General features: G+C 42.2%; 2 protein-coding genes across 4 annotated transcripts in view; one reads left to right on the plus strand and one right to left on the minus strand.

Annotated features, from left to right (window-relative positions):
- AZGP1 (alpha-2-glycoprotein 1, zinc-binding) overlaps window positions 1-22,238 on the minus strand; it is a 36,450-nt gene that overhangs the window by 7,354 nt on the left and 6,858 nt on the right. The window contains exon 2 of one of the 3 annotated variants that reach the window (XM_081054334.1): window positions 3,953-4,044. The exons of 1 other annotated variant lie outside the window; for it this stretch is intronic. The gene's annotated coding sequence lies outside the window, so the exon portion shown is untranslated. Of the gene's footprint in view, window positions 1-3,952; window positions 4,061-22,238 lie in introns of all 3 variants that reach the window. One more of the 3 variants, XM_081054335.1, reaches the window with a different exon arrangement.
- GJC3 (gap junction protein gamma 3) lies at window positions 15,573-16,460 on the plus strand (the record flags this gene model as incomplete). The annotated part of the gene is made up of 1 exon (XM_081054337.1): window positions 15,573-16,460. The coding sequence occupies one exon, from the start codon at window positions 15,573-15,575 to the stop codon at window positions 16,347-16,349; it is 777 nt and encodes a 258-aa protein (XP_080910463.1). The 3' UTR covers window positions 16,350-16,460.

A 22,238-nucleotide genomic window follows, 5' to 3' on the forward strand; every position in this document is an offset into this window, starting at 1 on the left:
TCTCCGTTTTCAATCTTTAGTTGCAGGCGGCACAGCCCACCATCCCACGGTGGGAATTGAACCAGCAACCTTGTTGAGAGCTCACGCTTTAAACAACTGAGCCATTCCGCTGCTCTCAAGATAATTTTCAATGCATAAATTAAAACATGTAGATTCCAGAGGAACCCACTTATATGGAAACACAGATCTTTCCATGCACCCTTGGGGGCTGATGGGCTTTTTGCAGAAGGGTCCCCTAGATACAGAGCAACATGCTGTTCTAAAGTGGTTGAGGAATTGTTAAGAAGGAGATAATTTGTGGCAACGAGGCCCTCCTGGGATCCACTGTCCTGAAATTGCACTTGAAGTTGGTCCTGTCTGCAGGGGAATCTGTTGGTGTTGTCGGGTGGGCAGGAAGTTTGTTTTGGTGTGTGAGTGCCCTCTCCTTCCCTATACCTGGGTCTTCTGAGGTTTCCTCCCACTTGTCCATCCTGCCCTGCTTCTCCTGTAATAGGTGGGGTGACATGTCACACGCCAATCTGCCTTAGGCCTGTGAAGTTCCTGAGGACTTCTGGTTTCCTTGTTGCTATGAAAATTTTGTTCTGTCACATGCTTTTCTTGTTTGTTCAAAGGCTTAGAATTTTTATTTGAAATATCACTGGCTGGTTTATTTACTTCTGAGTCATTTGTGTTTTTCCTTCATTACTAAATATCAAAGACAGCATTTCTACATACTTCTCACCCAATTCAGTATAATTAAAAATACTAATGTAAGATGGAACTAAAGGACTATGTACCTTATCAGGCCACTTTCTCCCTGGGGAGCTTGGGAGAAGAATAGAAATTGAACTTAGTCCACTTTCTTGAGTCTAAGGAGTGGGCTGGCAATGTCCCTCCCTGTCCCCATTCTTGTCCTGAACCCAGAACTTTTGACAGTACTTTTAATGGGTTAAGTAGGATTCTGAGGAATACCATTTCATACTTCTAAACCCTCCTCTTTCCCCCCCCCCCCGACTAGGTCATTTACCCTCTAATATACCCTTTCCTCAAGTTCCCTTGACCCTGTTCTTGCTCAGTGCTGGTGAGTAGAATGTAAGCAGCTGTGAACACTTAGTTCAGGTTGTAGGCAATCACTCTGAGCTTCTCAGGGCACTCTTCCTCCAGATAGGCCTCAGCCACTTCACTGAGATGCTCGCTGCTTCCCACTTCTGATTGTTGTTCAGGGCTGCAGGGCCCAAGGGGATTGCTGGCTGGGATTTCTTTGTTGAATTTGATGATTCTGTCCATTTTAGGCATACCTCCACAACGCTATTCTGCTTGTGTGTGTGTGTGTGTATTTCACTCCAGAGCTCTCAACACAACATTCTCTGGAAGGTGTGGGACTGAGGCTGTGAAGATATGTTCTCCCAGATCCCATACAGTCACTTGGTCTGGCTTCATTTTCTGCTTTGTTCATGGCATTGTCTCCATCTCTGTTTTTGTTTTTTTTTTTTTAATTTTAATGTTTCACTTTCATTATTTATTTTATCTTATAAAGCTATAAAAGCAGTTGAGGTGAGTCAATTTGTTTTGTTAAAAAACATTTTTTTTTGTTTTAAATTACATACACAATCATTTTGCAGTTCCTTCCTTTTCTGTTAATCATTTCCCAGTGAAAATCCTTTATTTGAGACAATAAGTATTTTTTTCAATGTCTGGTTTATGCAAAGTAATATGGTTCCCAAAATATATTTTCTTTATTTTTAGACATATTGTAGTTGGTTATTTTGGAGCTATTTATCTCCATGTCTCTAAATAAAATGCTTTCTTGAGATTTTAAAGCTAGGCATTATAAAGTCAGTATCTTGGAAAATGATGATTTACCTTCTTTTCTTTCCTAATCTCCACTACACACATCCATTTCTCATGATCCCTCCTCTGAATATAAACATTACATATGAGAATTTAGGCTAAACCTATATTCAGTTTTCGTAGTTTGACTAGGTAATACCTTCACTGCTCTGCTATGTAGTAAACTACAATTGTTTTACCTTTCTACATAACTTTTTGTTAAATGGAGCTAAGAATTATTATTTTTTTATGTTCTTATTCAACTGTAAACGCCTCACCAATCATATTTACCTCATAACAAGACCTTCAGAAATCTGTTTTAGGCAGGTTGCTCTCCACATCTGGGATCTCCCTTTCTCATCATCATCCTGGGACTTCTGTCTCTTACCTGTGTAGCATCTTCTATTTCCCAGATCCGATTCACTACATATATCTTCTTCTCTTAGCTTAGTTTTCATTTTGATGCAGCATATTACCAAGAAGCTTCTGGAGGTAAATATTTTGAGTGCTTGCCTATCTGAAAATATCTTTATCATGCACACTCGATTGACTGTTTGGCTAGGTATAGAATTTTAGGTTGGAAATAATTTTATTCATGGGTTGAAGGGATCTCTCTGCTCTGTTGTCTTCTAGCTTTCATTGGTACATTTGAAATGTTTAGAACTATTCTGATTTCTCATTCTTTAATGTGTGATCTATTTTTTGTCTTCTCTGGAAGCTTGTAAAAATTTTATTTTTTTCTCTAGCTTCATAACTAGAAATTTTGTAACATATGCTGTGGTATGAGTCTATTCCTTCTTCTCAATTCTTTCTTTATGGAACTCCTATTCTATAGCTGTTGAACCTACTCACCTTTACTTTTCTTATCTGTTCTCTCCTACTACCTATTTCTTTTTCTTTTTTCTATAGTTTCAGGGAGAAGTCCTCAACTAAGGAAACTACCTCCCTGTTGGTTGAGGGCCTCCACAAACAGAATGAACCATCCTTCTGCTCCTGTGCTTGATGAACAATCTGGAGCTTTCCAGGGCCAGTGAGAGGGGCTGGAGAGGGATGCCCAATGACAGGAAGACCCTCCTTCCCCTTGGCAGAGAAGGTTATCCACAAGAGACAGAGGGACCCTGAGGAAGGGGGGGATGTGAGCACACCCCACCAAGTACTCATGGCTGAGGAGGAAGAGGGCCAAGGTGGGGGCAACCGCAAGAAAGGCAGTCAATCCCTCATGGCTTATACCCTGCCAGGAGAACACTAAGTTATGGCATTGATCACCGCAAGTGAGGATTTTCTTGTGCTTGATTCTTTTGGAAAGCCCAGGTAGGAAGATAGGTGCTCTCCCTCTTTCTCTTTGATTGACCTGAGGACCTGAGGGGGGCATCTTGGGTGGTGGTATTGAGGGGATCTGAAGTGAAGGACACCGGCTGTCACCCCACTGTCCTGGATTGCTGTAGATCAGAGAGACACACTGTACAGGTTTTCTCCTCACCTCCAAATACACAGAGGAGTAGGACAGAGGGCTGTTGTAGCCCAGAATCCTGAACCTTACCTGTGTCCCACATCCATGAGAGTCACCAATAATCGGTATGTTAATACCATTCTGATACAATCCTACCTTATCAGTAGGAACAATCAGCTTGTGAGTCAGGGAACAATTCGTTGATTGAGTGCAGGGCGGGGTGGTGGTGGAAGGAGCTGGGGAGGGGCAATCTGCTATGGGCTTTGAGGTTCTGGCACATTTTTACTCGGCTTGTTTCGAATGCAAAACCCTGTTTGATCTTTATACCCAGACCATGTCTCAGGGAAGTGTTTGCAGTGAACAACCTCAAGGGGTGAGGTACTGATCCCCTTTGGAAGAAGATCAGGCTGTGACAGCTAACTATAAAAGCATGCATTTCCCAAGCTCAGTGCTCCTTGGCTGCACTGCAAACCTACTGCCTGCATAGCATCCATCTGTGTCCTTCAGAGTAACTGTCTGGAAGGTAGAGGCCCAGAAGAACCCTGGGCAACATGATGCTCATGGTGCTGGCTGTGCCATAATCGCCAGTCCTTTGTCTCTATCCCAAAGATCTGCTGTCTTCTGCCAGCATCCGTAAAACAGTAACAGACTAATTTATTGGCTTGTAAATAGGGTTAAATTCCAGACACGCACCTGCGTCAGGAGATGGTCTGATGCCTCTCTTCTGTCTGCATTTGGATCCCAGCTGGCAAAGGGGACTCTGTGTGCTGAGCTGATCAATCCACCTGTAAATGTGCCAAGCTGATCAACAAGCCATGAGAGAAGAGGGGAGGGTTGAGCAACAAAGGCCCTTCTTGTACAGAATATGCTGGTGCAATTATGGGAAACCCCACCCACCGCTGCAGGGAAAACAGGATGGTTCAGCCCTCACTGCCAGCGCCTTGGAACTGTGAGGCAGACACCTTACACCTAACGTCCTCACTTCCGTAGGGTCCAAGCCAGACATTTAACATGTGTTGGTGTTTCTTGAATTTTGGCGGTAATATCCCGTTTTGCCACAAGAGGGAGCCTATCAATAGCCTGGGAGAGGAAAATCAGACCTGCTGGGGCTCCTGAGTTGAACAATTTTTTTCTTTGGATGTCTTGCGAATACTGAGGAAACAGACACAACATTTTAGATATTCAAAAACCAAATAAAAATTATTCTTAATCTTTAGATTATTTGAAACTTTTCTTTCCATCCAACTTAAGAGTTCTACTGCCTAGTTGAGTGATTGTAGAGTGATTACATCTGCTCCTTTATCTTGCTTTTATTATCCCTATCCCAAATTCCTAATGTTCCCATCTCCCTCACCCATTTTCAATAACTCCTCATTGTTTTCCCCTCCCTGAACTCCTGCTTTCTGGGATCAGTATAATCCCTATTTCGGGCTTTGACCTTCTTCTGATTATTCGAAACAGTAACTCCTAGCTAGGATTTTATCCAATATAGTGAGCATTATGGTTAATGATCCAGGTTTTACAGAACTTGAGCAAATTAATTCCTCTGTGCTTCAATGTCCTCATTTGTAAAATGGATATTATAATTAAAATTTTATCATTTGTGTGTATGTGTGAGAATAAATAAGATAGCACGTACCTGTTACACAGTACTTGCTTAATAAATGCCATCTACTATAATTACCTAATGTCCTCCTCTTTTTGTCTTTATCCGTCACCCCTGTTACCATGACTTCTGACCACAACTTTTCTGGTCCAGCCAATGTCCTTCCCACTCCCCTGTACGTTAATCATTCCTCCTTAGGTGATATAATCCAGGCTGTTTTCCTGATCTCTCCTGGAATTCCAGATTGTCTGAAGCTTTTTGGGCATTTTGTTGTCTAATCCTACTGTTCAGCCCTTAGTCTGTGCCTTGGTATCAACAGTTCACCAGGTTTGAGGAACTGGCTTCTTGTTCTGCCTCGTGCAGTCTGTATGACCCATATAAATTATTTATTCTGCATCTGTTTTCTTGTCTGTAAAATGGCCTGGAGGATCCTTAGGGTTCCATGTAGCTATAACAGTCTATGGAAAGGAAACCAACATTTAGTGAGCAACTAGCATGGACTATGAACTATAGAACTATTTACTGAGCAAGTTCTAAATGCCGAGCAATGTCTTTTGCAAAGGGGGTACAGCACAAATCAAGAGACACACTGCTTCTGCCCTCATGAAGCTTACATAGGCTAGTTTTTAAAAATTGAATTCTCACAACAACAGTGAGAGGACTCACCGATGCAGTGTAGCCCAGATGATTAAGTCACTTGATTAAGTTAAACAGCTAGTGACTGATGAAGCCACCATATGAACACAGGTTTGACTGACCCCAAGGTTGGCTCACTCTCCACCCAGCATCCCTGGGTACAGGTGAGGCTGATGTCTTCTTAAGTAGGATCAGCCTCAGACAGGTGGGGTTGTGGAGCTGAGAGATCAGATGTGCTTGGTTAAGAGCTGACTCTGACATCACTTCCTGTCAGAACTGAGGCGTGGGAGTGAGGATGGGGAAGTGATGGGGAAAGAGGAAAACAGCTGTTGTACGTGAGGGGATACAAAAATGTCCGTGTATTTCTACTTATGTCTTTTGTTGATATTTTAGGGCTCTGATGTTTCCTTCCCACTAATTCCCCTTTTCACGCCTACTTGGGACTGCTTGATCTTGTGGAAACAGCACATCTGTACTTCCATCCACATTTAGTCTATTGGCTATCTTTGTACTTGGAATAGTCCATGATGTCTTTCAAGGTCACCATGAAGATATCCTCCCTGGGCTTCTGAACTTGGCTTTCCTTCATCCTCTATCCCCATCATGGGGCTGTATGGTCCCAGGGGCTTCACTGTCTTCACAATCATAAAGAATGAAGGCTTGATTTTTGAGGTGGGCAGTTGCCTAAAATCTGGGGAAGACTTCACTGGGCCTGGAAAATCAGGTGTAAAGAAAGTCATAGAACAAGGACCTGCAAAAGTGGAGAGGACTTTGAGGCGCGGGTCAACTGGGAGACCCACTGTGGGGCAGCAGAGGGTCAAGAAGGAAGATTTGGTCCTTGGGATCAATAGCTGCTTCATAGCCTTGCATGCTCACCTGGGCAGAAGGATTTACCTTTATATGGTAGAAAGTGCAGGAAGGAGAATTTTCTGGAAATTTGGGTAATGAACTAGATGGGATCAGCATGGAATAAAACCAGGATGCTGTCTCTGTATCATCAGTTCTTTGAGTTAAACTGTTACTAAGTTGTATCCTTGCCATACTGGTGAGAAATGCATTTGCTGACTATTTGTAAATGTTACAGATTTTAAACTCACACAATCTTAAGAAATTATTAGTTTATATTTTGTTTCCTCCAGATTTTCATGTGATGATGGGCCCAGGACTAGTTTAGCACCCTTCTCTCCAGGTCACATACTAGTATCCCCAGGCCCAGTGCTGTTATATCCAATTTTCTAAGGAGATATTTTCCTTCTTGTTCTGATACATTCCTTCTGCTGACACTCTCCTCAACCCTTGTTCCTAGAGTGTCTTGCTCTCCCCAAAACTAGATAGATACATCCTCTGTGGAAAAGAGGGAGAGAAGGAGAAAAGAAAGCGATCTCTTCCCATCATTGTGGGGTACAGAGATGCCAGTCCTCCACACTTCTTTCCACTCCCTAACCTTGGGTGCCCCCTGCACCCTGGGTGCCCTGCTGCTCCAGGTCTTGGCATATATCATCAACATATAGCTGTGGGAGGAAGCTGGTCTCATCTGGTGTGAAGAGGAGGGACAAAGAGAGCATTGTCTGGTGGAATAAAGAAGTGGGATGAGAGTTCTCTTTAGCCATTGGGGGCTTCTTTCCTGGCACCAATCCTCCGAAACTTATTGTGAAAGAGAAGTTTGTCTTGGTGCTTTAGGGTCTTGTCACAAGTTTAGAAATAATTAGGCAGAAACCCTCTACCCCCAGATCCCAGCACCAACCTTAGCCTCCTCCCCTGAAACCCACACTGACCCGGTCACTGTGGACATTTATAAATGGAGCCATTGAAGAATCAAGGGAAATTCATGCAACTTTGAAAAGTATCTCTATTCCCTGGGCCCTGTGCCCCCCTATTTTCCACCCCCACTTTGGACTTTGGTCTCTCTGGCTGGACCATCTGCATAGCACTGAATGGTGGGGTCAGAGCTCTCGGTTTCCAAGGACAACTCTTGGTTAGTTTTAAGTAAGTTAGACTGAGAACCCATAGATCGAAGGGTTGGGTCTCCATGTGGAAGTACTCACAACAGCATGTGAGGTTCATGCATTAGTGATTCCCGGAGTCCTTCCCCAAATTAACCTATAGCCATTTACTCAAATAACCACACAATGGGGAAGGGGAATATTGAGAGCTTTTGAGGACAGTTGCATACATGATTTGAGCTGACACTGAGAACCCAGAGGATCCTCATAGCGCATGTGGAGGGTTGGTAATAAATGAAGCTCTGTCCCAGCACCCTCTCACAGTTGTATCTTATATTCACTGGTTGTACACACGCATCTGGTACTCATGTCCCATACTTGAAAATGTGTAGTCAGAATGGATAAACTTAGCAGATGGTTGAATCCTGCAGATTCCTTGGCCACTGGAGTAAAGTTATTATATAGCAAAGGAAAAGTGAGCTTTCCCCTGCCCACAAATAGGCCAAGAGAATAAACAGAAAACAATATGGCATTCCAGGAGGAATGGCAGAAATCAATGGCATCTTCAAATAATTAAGGAATGCTGGCAGTGGTCTCCATCATATCCCCATTTAATTCACTAGTCAGGGTTCTGCAAAACAGAATGGATCATGGCAGATGGACTACTGAAGAATTAACCAAGTAGGAGCCCCACAGTTTAGCCTCTGGGCCAGATGTAGTATGTAAAGTAGAGTAATATAACACAGATTTAGTTATATGGTAAGTAGATATTGATCTGATTAATGTGCATATTGATTTAATGTTAGAACATTGTATAAAATCATTATTATTCATTTGTATTTCAAAAAGTTTACATTTTAATGTTAATTTTCATATTTGTCTGGCTAGTTCACAAATAAGTTTTTCTTTTTCTTGGAGCTTCAAATTTAGTTTGTTTATCTACAGTATGGTATCAGTGATATCGGAAATCACATTGCCATTTTTGGGGATTTTGATTATTGAACACTTGGTAAAGATTTCCTTTGCTTCAAGAAATCTTACATTGGAGTTATCAATACAGTAAATCTTAGCAAAGCTCTTTCACAACTCAACCAGCAAGTATTGTTAAAGAACATTAGATCATTACATTAATTGTCCTCTATGTTTTCAGCAGTTCAACAAACTGGTGATGACTTATAGTATTTGCAAATATATACTCAATGATTTTATTAACTGTATTTATAACAATTCTCTTAGAGCCTTCTGGCAATTGCATAAAGGATTATAAATCAGACTTATAAACCCACGAGATGGTAGAAGTCAATTAAATAATATCTTTAAAGTCATAAGGGAAAATAACTGTCAACCTAGAGTTTTTTGCCCAACTAAATAACAATTCAAGATTGAGGATAAAATGAAATCATTTTAAGCCCAAAGAGGATCAAGAGATTTTTACTCCTAACAAGTTCCCTAGTAGAGGAACTACTGAAGGTTGTGCTCCAAGAAGAAGAAAATTAAGCACAGCCATGTTTGCAGCATTTTTCACAATAACCAAGAGATGAAAAGAACCTAAATGTCCATCAATGGATGAATGGATAAACAAAATGTGGTACACACATACATATATACACACGATGCAATATTATTTGATTTTAAAAAGAAGTAAAGTTCTGATAGAAGCTGCAACATGAATGAACCTTGTTGACATTATGCTAAGTAAAATAAGCCAGTCACAAAATAACAAATGCTGTATGATTTCATTGATATGAGGTATCTAAAGTAGTCAAATCCATAGAAACAGAAAGTAGAATTGTGATTTGCAGGGGCTAAGGAGAGGGAGAAATGGGTACAAAATTTCAGTTTTGCGAGATGAAAGAGTTGTGGAGATCTGTTGTAACATGATGTGAACACTACTGAACATATAAAAAAATGATTGATGGCTAAAAAAATTTAAAAGAAGAAAATTTAACCTATAAGGTATCAAGAAGCAGCACTGAGCATAGAAATTGGTAAACATGTTGGCAAATCTAAATAAGAATTGAGTTAAATATTCTTTCTGCAATGCAGAGAATGGGTTAGAGGTGGACAAGCCTAGAAGCAGAGACAGTAGGATGACGTTTCATTAATCCAGTCTTGAACTAAGGCACCTTCTATGCGTAAATTCAAAGCACAGAATCTGTACAACTGGCAGATCGACGAGATGTGCTCGATGAAGGTGTCAGTGATGACGCCAGTGTTTTTCGTTGGGATCCAGGGTGGATAGTAGAGTTAGTCATTAAGATGTGGAACATGTAAGCATAGGATTTTTATTTTCTTGAGGGTATAAAATTACAATGGGTTTACAATGAAAAGCTCTTTAAAGACTGGTAATTTGGATAATGGGAAAGCTAACAGTAGTGTTCAGAGTGTGCCATGTGCAGCCAAATTGCTTGTTCAAATCCCAACTTCTCTACTCACTAGCTGGTTGACTTTGAATAAGTTACTTAATTTCTCTATTCTTCATTTCTCTCCTCTGTAGAAGAGGTTAATAATAGTACTTACATCATAAGGGTATAAGAGATAAGTGAGTTAATAGTCACAGAGCACTTAGAATGTCCATCATTTATTAAGCACTGAATAAATGTTTGTGTAACAAAATATTAAATTGGAAATTTTGACAGGGATTTTGAGGTGTAATGTTTTAGAATACACATCACAAGTGATATTCTAAAGTTATATTTTAGTCTGAGATGAAATATTTCAAAGGACAAACAAACAATAGTTATGTCACTCTTAAACTCTACACCCACATCAAAGTTGTATAAAATGGCAGCATTGTTGGAAATTATTGGGGGAGAGGATTAACTTGGGAGAGAGAATATCTTTGGAAAGAGATGTGCTGCTGGTTCTCCCTCAGAGAAGGGAGAACTGCCTCCTGCATCTCAAGCCTCGTGAAAGGGGCTCCAATGTGTCTATTGATTCCTGGCTGATAATTCAAGAAGGCAAGAGATAGGCTATCCAGCAACTGAAAGGAAGGAGATTTGGCTGCATTGGAATTGGCCTGCGTGCTTCGAGTTTGTTGGCCTTAAGGATGTGTAACTACTTCCTGTGGACCAGATGTGAACATGTCCAGGACAGAGACAGTGGGAGGTTATCTTATGTTGTTCTTAATAGAATCCCCTGGAGGAGTGAACAGGCGCCAGAGGTGAAAAAAAAAAAAAAAGAATCTATTTGGCAAACTGTCAAAAAGATCAAATCACTTAGAAGGTGAGGACTATTCAGCTGGACATATGCTTCTCTATAACAATATTAAATGCTAAAAAATAGTGGAATGATAACTCAAATACCCACAGAAGCAGAATCTGGAACTGAGGTTTCCTCCAACTTTCCTCCTTGAAGAGTGCTATGTTGGCTCTGGGAGCCATTGCAGGCAACAGAGTAAACAGATCCCTCACTCAAGACTCGCACTCATGGGTTACTCTCCCACCCACCCAGCCCCCCATCTGCTCGCCCAGCCTTGCCCCTCCCCACCCTCCACCATACTTTTGGAGGGGATCCTGGCTCTAGCATAGGGGCAGGTGTCACAGTTCTCACTGGGCGTGGTAGAGAGGAGCTGGGCTCCCTGAGTTGCTGAGGGGACATGGAACAGATGCCCACAGTGCTGTGGGGAGAAGCCTGTGCTATTTCTCCCAGCCAAGAGGAGAGCACTTCCTGAGATAAACATTGCAGAAAGAATATTGAACTCTATGTGCGGTTGCCAGGAAGCCCGCATGTTGGAAATGAGCTGAAGCCATTGCCTCCTTTCAGCTGATCCGAAAATCCCTGTTGCAGCTCACTTTGGAGATAGTCCCCTTACCCTCAGCAGCAGTGTTATTCTCCACAGCCCATTCTTTAACAGCAGTCCTGCCTATTCCTTCCAGCTGCAATTCTTTTATCCTTTACTAAGGCTGCCAGGAATGAAAAGGGGAGGGGGAGAAGTGGGCGGTGGCAGAAGGCAGGGCCTGGGGGACAGCTGGGAGCCTGTGGGCTCCAGTCTGAGGACACCTGTCTCTGCCTCCTCCTGCTGTTGGTGTTTCTGCTCAAAGCTGCCAGGTGAGTGCTCATGCTGGGGCAGAAGCAGCTGGGCTGGCACAGGACCAGGGGGCAGGACGGTGGGGGCTGCCCAGGGCTCTAGACTGCCTTCTCCAATTCGAATGCACACACAAATGACCTGGGATACTATTAAAATTCGGATTTGATTTGCTAAGCTGGAAATGTGGCCCAAGAATCTGCTCTGCAGACCTGGTGATGGCAGTGCTGCTGCACATGGGCCACACTTTGAGTAAAAAATCTAGAATGTTTTCCAGGCCAGGTGGGTGAGATGTGGGTCTAGCTCTGTCCTCAGTGGATATCCATCCCTCACACCTTAACTGTCTGACATGGAGTCTGCCACTAATAGAAGCCTGAAATTTTTCTCCAGAAGAATAGAGATGCTTAGAAAAATTCTTACTAAAATCATGATGGAATTTTAAAAACTCTATTTACATATTTGAAAAGCCCTTCAAACTCTGGGCTTTCCTCCCTCCCCCAACTCTTGAGCTCACAGGTTTGCTCCACTGACTAAAATCTTAACAGAGCTCAGATCCTACCAACTTTCTCCCAAATCGATTTATTTGAAAACTATTTCTCCAGTCCTGGAAACAGAGTGGTGTTCCTTGAGTTGAGCTTTGTCCGCAATGCTGAACCCTCAGCTCCCTAGGTTCTTCTGAAGTTCGGCCTGGGAGCTCTGGCCCCTGTGGGCAAAGCTGCGCACACGTTTGTGGGAGGAGGATTAGGGTCTCAGAGAAGGAGATACGTGGGCCAGGGATGGCTGGAAGAGATCGGGCGGGTGGGGGGAGGAGGGAGTGAGGGGACCACAGAGTCCCTGGAAGGCAGGGGGTGAGGGAGCAGGGTGGGCTGTGTTTAGGCTCCAGCTGTATAGGAAGCTCCCTCTGGTCTGCAGACTTTGGGAGATAGAGCACAATTTTGTCTGAACAGGAGACCCCAGATGTGTGTGGAATAAACGTTGTTTTGGTGATAACAGCTGTGGGGCAAAGGAAATGGAAGAGGTCTCAGAAATAGGTATGGGGCTCTAATCCAAGGGGTTCTCTTTTCCTGTTTTCCCTGCTCTCACTTCCAAACAACCAAAGCTCTGTGGTGAGCTCTGGAGACCTCAGTTCAGTTCCTAGGGCCTTGTAGAGGACATTTGGGTGTCTGGCTATGGGTTTGAAGTGGGCACAGGACAGAGAGAAGAATTGGAGACAGGGCCTCTGAAAAACTACTCAAATTCCCAACACTTAGAATATGCCAGGCCTGCTCTGTGTTGAATTCCATTCTGCTGGGAATGTGCCGAAAATGTCTTTAGAGGGTGTTAGTCCTGCACTTTGAAATGAGGAGGCTGTGAGCAAGATTTTAGAATTTATTATACCAAATTAGCTTTTAGTCTAGTAACTCTCCAGGAGAACCAGGGCAGAAACCCTCAGAGCCTGGGGGCTGCCTCCCCTAAGCGCAGGGACCCCGTATACTTATGCAGCAAGGAGGGAGGGGCTGCAGGCATCCTCACAGATGGGACTGGTTGAGAGATAATACACAATCAGCCCGGAAATGGGCAGATTATAATGGCCCACCTAATAAAAGCCCTTTGAGATGCTCTGGTACAAACCTCTTGTCTTAAAGAGCTGGTAATTAACTGAAGCCAAGATTGGAGGTGGTGGACCACTGCTACCCTAAAGCAGTGGTTCTCAACCAGGGTGAATTTGACCACAGGGGACATTTAGCAATGTCTAGAGACTTTTGTGGGCGGGAGAAGGGTGCCACTGGCATCTAGTGGATATAGGCCAGGAATGCTGCTAAACATCTTACAATGCACAGGACAGCATCCTCCCTGTCCCCAAACAAAAATTATCAGGCTCTAACTGTCAATAGAGCCAAGGTCAAGAAGCCCAGGACCAGCATTGGAAGTTGACCTTCCTTTCGGTCCTCTATGGAGCTCAATATCGCACCAAACAAAATTTAGCTAAATATTTATTGAGAAACTGCTTTGTTTTTTTGCCAGGTACTTCAAATGTTTTTTCACCCAATAAGTAAGCTAGTGATTTTGTTTTACTGTTGCCTTGATTTTCAAATTAGGAAACAGATTTTGTGTCCTTATCTATTTACCTTTTATTATTTTCAATTATTCATCTTTTCCCCCTGAATTCTGGAAAATTTACCCAATGTATTTTCAGCACCCCAATTTGATTTTCCTCGGAATTTGTCCTATTGCCTTCAAAGTGGATTTTCGTTGTGCTACTGAGGACCTTTCTCCTACTCTGTAGTGGGTTTATACATTTTAAGATCCATTTACTCTCATTTTTGAGGAGTCTTGGGAATGAGGGGATAAGTCTCTGTCTTCAATCTGCCATCTTTAATCATGAGAACAATTTTGTATCTTGCTAGAGACTGAAAATAGGTTTCTTCTAAAAATTTTAACCCAAATTTATAGAAAAGAATTTTCAACAGCCCAATAGCCTTCATAATCTTCTGAGCCTTCATAATCTTTGATGGAGGTAGAAAGATAGGGACTGAGGAGGAGGCAGAGGTTCAAACCCTTGATTCCTAATGATTCACAATGCGGATTCTCACAGTTGGTGGGTGGGGACATATTTCTCTGGTCAACTGAAACCCTTGGAAGCATCTCAATCCACCCCTTCCAATTGCACAGAAGTGACCATTTCTGTTTAAGTTTTGGCATATAGCTTGTTCTTATCTACAGTTTATGATACTAGTGCCCGTTTAAAATTGTTTTGTGCAACTTTGTGGGTGTTATAATTGGGAAGTTGATACAGGACAAATTAGGCATGTCTCATTTGCTGCCATATTAACTTAGAAATTCAGGTTATTGTTATTAGAGTTAAAAGGGAGGAACCTAAGCAAGTTCATAATCAAAGAGGAAATAAGGGTGATCTGAATTACAGGAAATATAATCTGGGGATCAAATCCTTGAAGAAGCCGGAAAAGAGAGACCCAAGGACACAGATTTGGAAGGGAGAGTAGCCTTGGACAAGTGTAGGGCCACTTCTTTCTCTAAGATGCTATAGAAGGAAGTGACTAGGAAGATAAGTATTAGCTGTGGGGTTTCACATCAAAGTCTCTATTCTCTCTGTGGAGTAAGAGGTTTGTATGGTCTTCTGAGAGTGAGGGGAAATAGGTATGCAAGAGTTTGGGCTGAAAGGGGATGGTTAGAATCAGTGGCTGGGCATTGAGGAAGGCTGCTGATTAGGACAAAGATAAAAATGGCAAATTGGGCTTGTAGTATGACGGTATTTGTCCAGAGAAATGAGGAATTTCTGAAATCTGTTCCTGACCACGGTCACCTCTCACGGTGAGGGAGATATGAGCCCAGGGAACAACAGCAAAGGAGAGGAGTCAAATCTCAAATTTGTATCCAGTCAGTTCTGGCTTTGACCCCAAATCCCATACATTTAATTAGTAGTTGCTTCTGGGATTTCTTCAAAATACTCTCCTTTTCCTAAGCAGGTTAGGTCTAAGAAACTTTAGTCTAAAGCAAGACTTGACACTCACTCTCGTCTCTTGATCCCCATGGAGCCCCCTAACCTAACTGCAGCTCACTTTTACCCCGAGATGGGAGCAGAGGCCAGCCCGACACACCTGTGAGCCTCCCAGGGCATGGAGCCAGAGAAACGCAGACAGCAAGAGCATGCACATTCCCCCGAGTCAGCACTGATTTCATTCAGATGATGCTGGCAGTAGCACCAGCCCTGGCAGCCATCACCTGTGGAACCAGTTCTCCAAGGACAGTGTTTTCTTACTATTTAGCTGACTTAGGGTAAGAAGGACAGAGGGAAAGAGACAAAAAGACAGACCTTGGTCTCTACCCAACAATGGGAGTTTCTCTCTGCTCCAGCAGTACAGGGCGGGACAGAAGAGAGAGTTGTACCCACATGCACTATTATTATTTTACATAGATGCCATCAGCTATATAAATAGTTGCAAAAAATCTTAATATTTTATCAACCAGATTCCTGGAGAGAAGCAAGAAGTCTTGCCTTAGCCATCCTTGGATTAGGAGTGAAGAGGTGGCCTAGAGCTCCCCCTAAAGGACAGCGAGCAACACACCTACACTCATCATTGTCCACTGCTCCCTAACAGGATGTGTGGCCGGTTCTTGAGGCGGCTGGTGGCTGAGGAGAGCCGGCATTCCACACCTGTGGGGCGCCTCCTGCTTCCTGTGCTCCTGGGATTCCGCCTCGTGCTGCTGGCTGCCAGTGGGACAGGGGTCTATGGCGATGAGCAGAGCGAATTCGTGTGTCACACCCAGCAGACAGGCTGCAAGGCTGCCTGCTACGATGCCTTTCACCCCCTCTCCCCACTGCGCTTCTGGGCCTTCCAGGTCATTTTGGTGACTGTGCCCAGTGCCCTCTATATGGGTTTCACCATGTATCATGTCATCTGGCATTGGGAAGACTCCGGAAAGGTGAAGAGAGGAGAGGAGACCCTGATCCAACAAGGAGAGGGCAGCACGGATGCCTCAAGGGCTGGAAGCCCCAAGTTGCTCTGGGCGTATGTGGCACAGCTGGGGGTACGACTGGTCCTTGAGGGGGCAGCTTTGGGGGGGCAGTACCATCTGTATGGGTTCAAGATGCCCAGTTCCTTTGCATGTCGTCGAGAGCCCTGCCTTGGTAGTATAACCTGTCATCTGTCCCGCCCTTCTGAGAAGACCATCTTCCTAAAGACCATGTTTGGAGTCAGTGGGCTCTGTCTCTTGTTTACTCTTTTGGAGCTTGTGCTCCTGGGCCTGGGGAGATGGTGGCGGACCTGGAAGCAAAAATCTTCCTCTTCTCACTACTTCCCAACTTCAGAGAGCACCACAAGACAAAAGGACCCAGCTGACAACTTCCCAGTGGTGGAATCCAAAGAGCAGTTCTGAGTAGCAGGTGAGAAGGGCACTGATGTCTCTCTTTGTCTGGAGTCTCTGTCCAGATGATTCCCCCTAGGCAGGTCCTTCACCCTCTGGGAAGTACAATTCCCACATGTTACAAAGTAGAAAACCAGCTGCTAGGCAGGTGTTCTGACCACGGTTCCTAACCCAACCTCCATCCCTGTCAATTTGACGATTCCTTCCAATGAACCAGGACCAGAGTGCTCAGTCAGTTGTATCTCCTTGTCCTTCCACTGAGGTCTCTTCCCCCTTAGAAAAAGTCTCAGCTTCTGCTTGATTCTCTACTTTGCAGAGATATGAAGATACCTGGCTCAACTCTGAAGGAAATCCTATGATTGGATCTTCTTTCCAACATCCAGTGAATGGGGATTTACCTCCATGACAAATTAGAGGCTGTTGAAGCATCTCTAAAGGCTATGGTGGGTCATGCTGTCTAAAGAATTTCTTTGAAGAACTCCTGCTTGTGCTTCCTCATCAGAATTCTCTGGTGTCAGTATCACAGTTTTCCTGACCCTTGTCCTGCGCAATAAATATTGATTACTGTTGGTGGCATTCTTGTTGCTAAAGACAATCCTTCATCCCGTCTCAGTGACCTTACTTATCTCTCTCCTGTTGTTCTACATTCACTGCTCCCCCAACTTCAAAGTCCTGTAACCCCTGAAGTATATGTCATTGCAGTACATGTCATACCCAGAAACTCTGGCCTTCAAAGCATATATAACACAGTGTCCTTTAATATAGAGATTAGATTTATTCAAACACCAGCCACACCCTTTAGAAAGAATACTGTGAATTCAGAGGCTTATTGCCCCTGGACCACGGATGGCTCTGATTTCTGCTCAATTCTCATTCTCTGTTTGGTTCACGGCAACTGCTCCATTGGCTCCAGCACAGCAGCACCTCATATGTGGGGCTAAGTCCCTACTTTGGAAATGCATACACCTCAATACCACACAGAAAAGACAGTAGAGTTCTACTGCTGATTCAGAGCAGCAACAGAAAAGGATGTTTACACCACAATGTGATTCAGTAGGTAATTTAAAGCTAAACAGCAGGTTTCTCTTTTCTTGAGTCAGTCATTTCTGTCTGTGAGTGTTCTAGCCTCCTACCTTTTTAAAGAAACACCTCTCTCCTGAATTTTTCTTTACCCTCAAATTCTCATCAAAGAGCAATCACCTAGTTTTGTTTTCTCCTTCTGAATCCCAAATTATTCCCAAGTAAATTAAGAAGGTGCATCCCTAAGGAAATATATTTCGTTCCCCAAGAGACACTTCGGCAACAATGAGTTAAATAATAATTTTTCTTTCTGTTACACAGTGTATCATAAAGAATCCCTTATCTGCTGTAGCCAGAGTTCAGCCAAGTGACCAAGGACAGAAAAAAAATAAATGTCATTGTTCTGAATTTCTCTTTGATAGTCCCTTTTTAAACAGCTTTACTGAGATATAGTTCACGTACCATATAATTCATCTATTTAAAGTATACAATTCAATGGCTTTTAGTATAGTCAGAGATTTGTACGTCCATTAACACAAACAATTTTAGAACATTTTCATTAACTAAGAATTTTCATTAAGAAGAAACCCTACAACCCTCAGCCATTACCCCATAAACCCCCATGCCCCCCAAACATAAGCAACCATTAAAGTACTTTCTGTCTCTATAGGTTTTCTGTTTTGGGCTTTTCGTATAAATGGAATCACATAATACGTGATCTTTTGTGACTGGCTTCTTTCACTTAGCATAATGTTTTTAAGGTTCATTCATGCTGCAGCATATACTTGTATCAGTACTTTACTCCTTTTCATGGTTGAATATTATTTCTTGTTAATGGATATACCACATTTTATTTATTCATTTTTCAGTTGATGGACATTTGGATTGTTTCCACTTTTTAACTATTGTGAATAATGGTGCTATGAGCATTCATGTACTAGTTTTTGTGTGAACATATATTTTCAATTCTCTTTGGTAAATACCCAGGAGTGAAATTGCTGGGGTATATGGTAAATCTTTGTTTAACTTTTTGAGGAACTGCCAGACTTTTCCACAGCAGCTGTAGTATTTTACATTCCCAACAGCAATGTATAAATGGGTTCCAGTTTATCCATATCCTCACCAGCAGTTGGTAATTTCTGGGTCTGGTTTGTGTGTTTGATTTTTTAAAGTCTATCCATCCTACTGAGGTGAAGTGGTATCTCATTGTGGTTTTGATTTGTACTTCCCTAATGGTTAATTATATTGAGCAAATCTTTTCACATGCTTATTGGCCACTTGTATATATTCTTTGGGGAAATGTCTATTCAAATCCTTTGCCAATTTTTAAAACTGGGTAATTTGTATCTTTGTTATTGAGTTTTTTTATATATTCTGAATACTAGAATCGTATCAGATATATGATTTCCAAATATTTTTTCCCTTTCAGTGGGTTGTCTTTCATTCTATTGATACCCAAATCCTTGGACACCCACAAGTTTTTAATTTTGATACAATCCATTTTATCACTTTTTTCTTTTGTAGCTTATGATTTTGGTGTTATATTTAAGAAACAACTGCCTAGCCCTTTTGCTAAGCGACCTCAGGCCGAATATTGGTGTAAGCCAGCCTCAGTTCACAGACAGGCTACCCTCACATGTCTCCCGGTCCAGCACAGATAGCATTCAACCACATATATTAATAGTTTTGTGGCTCTTACTAGGTAGTCACATAACAGGCAAAGTAACAGGGCTGGTAACAGGCAAGGCTGAAATTGTCCTGCACGGGAGCCCCTCCCAAGAGACTCCAGAAACAACACACTCAGAGGCCAGCTTCAGATCACAACAGAGCACTACCTGTTTAGCCCCACAAGCGGCACACAAAAAGGGGGCTCTCAACAGGCACAAAAGCCTGCGGGGATGAAGCCTCCTTTGAGCAGTCAGACCCCACACAGCAGCTCATATACTGTTAGTGTAGCCAATCCTCACAATTAGTCAGCCTGGGAGTCAATCTCATCCACTGATGCACCAAAAACAATCAAGGATCAATTAAAACAGGAAAACATACACAACACACAAAGAACACTCCAGGAACACACACACACAGGAGATTAGGGGGACAGCACAATTGGACCACACAGGACACATACTACATAAGGCCACCCAGCAAAGACTGAGAAACATAGGAGATCTAGCTAATACAGAGAAGCAAACACAAAGTGGCAGCCAGATGAGGAGACAAAAAAACACGTCCCACATAAAAGAACAGGAGAAAACTCCAGAAATGGAACTAAATGAAATGGAGGCAACCAACCTACTAGAGACAGAGTTTAACACACGGATTATAAGAATGCTTAAGAAACTTAGAGAGAATTTCAACAAAGAGATAGCAAGTATAAAAAGGACATAGAAACCATAAAAAAGAACCAGTCAGAAATAAAGAATACAAAACAGAAATGAAGAATACACTAGAAGGAGTCAACAGCAGATTAGAGGAAGCAGAGGATCAAATCAGCAATTTAGAAGACAAGCTAGCAGAATACACTCAATTGGGACAACAAAAAGAAAAACGAATAAAAAACAATGAAGATAGTTTAAGGGACTTGTGGGACAACATCAAGAGTAACAACATTTGCATCATAGGTGTACCCAGACGAAAAGAGAGGGAGCAAATGATTGAGAACCTATTTGAAGAAATAATGACCCAAAACTTCCCTAACTTGGTGAAGGAAATAGACATATAAGCCCAGGAAGCACACAGAGTTCGAAACAAGATGAACCCAAACAGGCCCACACCAAGACACATCATAGTTAAAATGGCAAAAGTTAAAGACAAAGAAAGAATCCAAAAAGCAGCAAGAGAAATAAAACTAGTTACTCACAAGGGAGTTCCTGTAAGACTATCAGCTGACTTCTCATCAGAAACTTTGCAGCCCAGAAGGGAGTGACAGGAAATATTCAAAGTGATGAAAAACAAAGGTGTCCAACCAAGACTACTTTATACAGCAAAGCTATCACTTAAAATTGAAGGAGAGATAAAGAACTTCCCAGATAAGAAAAACCTAAAGGAATTCATTACCACCAAGTCAGTATTACAAGAAATGTTAAAAGGACTTCTTTAAGCAGAAAAAAGGGGAAAACAAACTAATGAAGATAAAAAAATCTGAATAAGGGCCGGCCCAGTGGCTCAGGCAGTTAGAGCTCCATGCTCCTAACTCCAAAGGCTGCCGGTTTGATTCCTACATGGGCCAGTGGGCTCTCAACCACAAGTTTGCCGGTTCAACTCCTCGAGTCCCGCAAGGGATGGTGGGCTCTGCCCCCTGCAACTAAGATTGAACATGGCACTTTGAGCTGAGCTGCCTCTCGGATGGCTCAGTTGGTTGGAGCACGGGCTCTCAACCACAAGGTTGCCAGTTCAATTCCTTGAGTCCGGCAAGGGATGGTGGGCAGTGCCCCCTGCAACTAGCAACTGGCAACTGGACCTGGAACTGAGCTGCACCCTCCACAACTAAGACTGAAAGGACAACAACTTGACTTGATAAAAAGCCCTGGAAGTACACACTGTTCCCCAATAAAGTCCTATTCCCCTTCCCCAATAAAAAATAATAAAAAAATATGAATAATAAAATGGCAATAACTAATGTACCTAGCAATAATCACTTTAAATATAAATGGATTAAATCCTCCAATTAAAAGACAGGGTAGCTGAATAGATAAGAAAACAAGACCCATGCATTTGCTGTCTACAAGAGATCCACCTCAGATCAAAAGACACACACAGACTGAAAGTAAAGGGATAAAATATTTCACACAAACGGAAACAAGAAAAAAGATGGGATAGCAATACTTACATCAGACAAAAAAGACTTTAAAATGAAGATTGTAACAAGAGACAAAGAAGGACATTACACAATAATAAAGGAATCAATCCAACAAGAGGACATAACCCTTGTAAACACCTACGCACCCAATACAGGAGGACCTGAATCTATAAAACAAATATCGACAGACATAAAGGTAGAGATCAACTGTAACACAATCATAGCAGGGGATTTTAACAACAGATCCTCCACACTAGGCCAGATGGATTTAATTGATATTTTTAGAGCATTTCACTCTAAAGCAGTAGAATATACATTCTTTTCAAGAGCACATGGAACATTTTCCAAGATAGACTACATGTTAGACCACAAAACAAGTCTCAATAAGTGTAAGAAGATTGAATTCATATCAAGCATCTTCTCTGACCACAGTGGTATGAAATAAGAAATGAATTACAATTTAAAAAACCCTGAAAAATGCACAAACACATGGAGATGAAATAATATGCTATTAAATAATGAATGGATCAACAATAAGATCAAGAAAGAAATCAAAAGATACCTTGAGACAAATGAAAGTGAAAACAAAATGACCCCAAACCTATGGGACACAAAGAAAGCAGTCCTAAGAGGGAAATTCATAGTAATGCCGGCCTACCTAAAGAAACAAGAAAACCCTCAAATCAACAGTCTATCTTTACACCTAAGGAAACTGGAAATAGAACAGCAAAATAAGCCCAAAATGAGTACAAGGAAGGAAATAACAAATTTCAGAGTGGAAATAAATGAAATAGAGACTAAAAACACAATACAAAAGATTAATGAAACCAAGAGCTTGTTTTTTGAAAAGATAAACAAAATTCACAAATCTTTAACCAGATTAATCAAGAAAAAAAGAGAGAGGACCCAAATAAATAAAATCAGAAATGAAAGAGAAGTGACAACTGACACCACAGAAATAGAAAAAATTTTAAGAAAGTACTATGAGCACTGGAAAACAATCTGGAAGAAATGATAAATTCCTAGAAGCATACAATCTTCCAAGGCCGAATCAAGAAGAAATAGAAAATCTGAATAGGCCA

Source organism: Rhinolophus hipposideros, assembly GCF_964194185.1.
Source record: "Rhinolophus hipposideros genome assembly, chromosome: 7".
In the NCBI taxonomy this organism is placed as follows: domain Eukaryota; kingdom Metazoa; phylum Chordata; class Mammalia; order Chiroptera; family Rhinolophidae; genus Rhinolophus; species Rhinolophus hipposideros.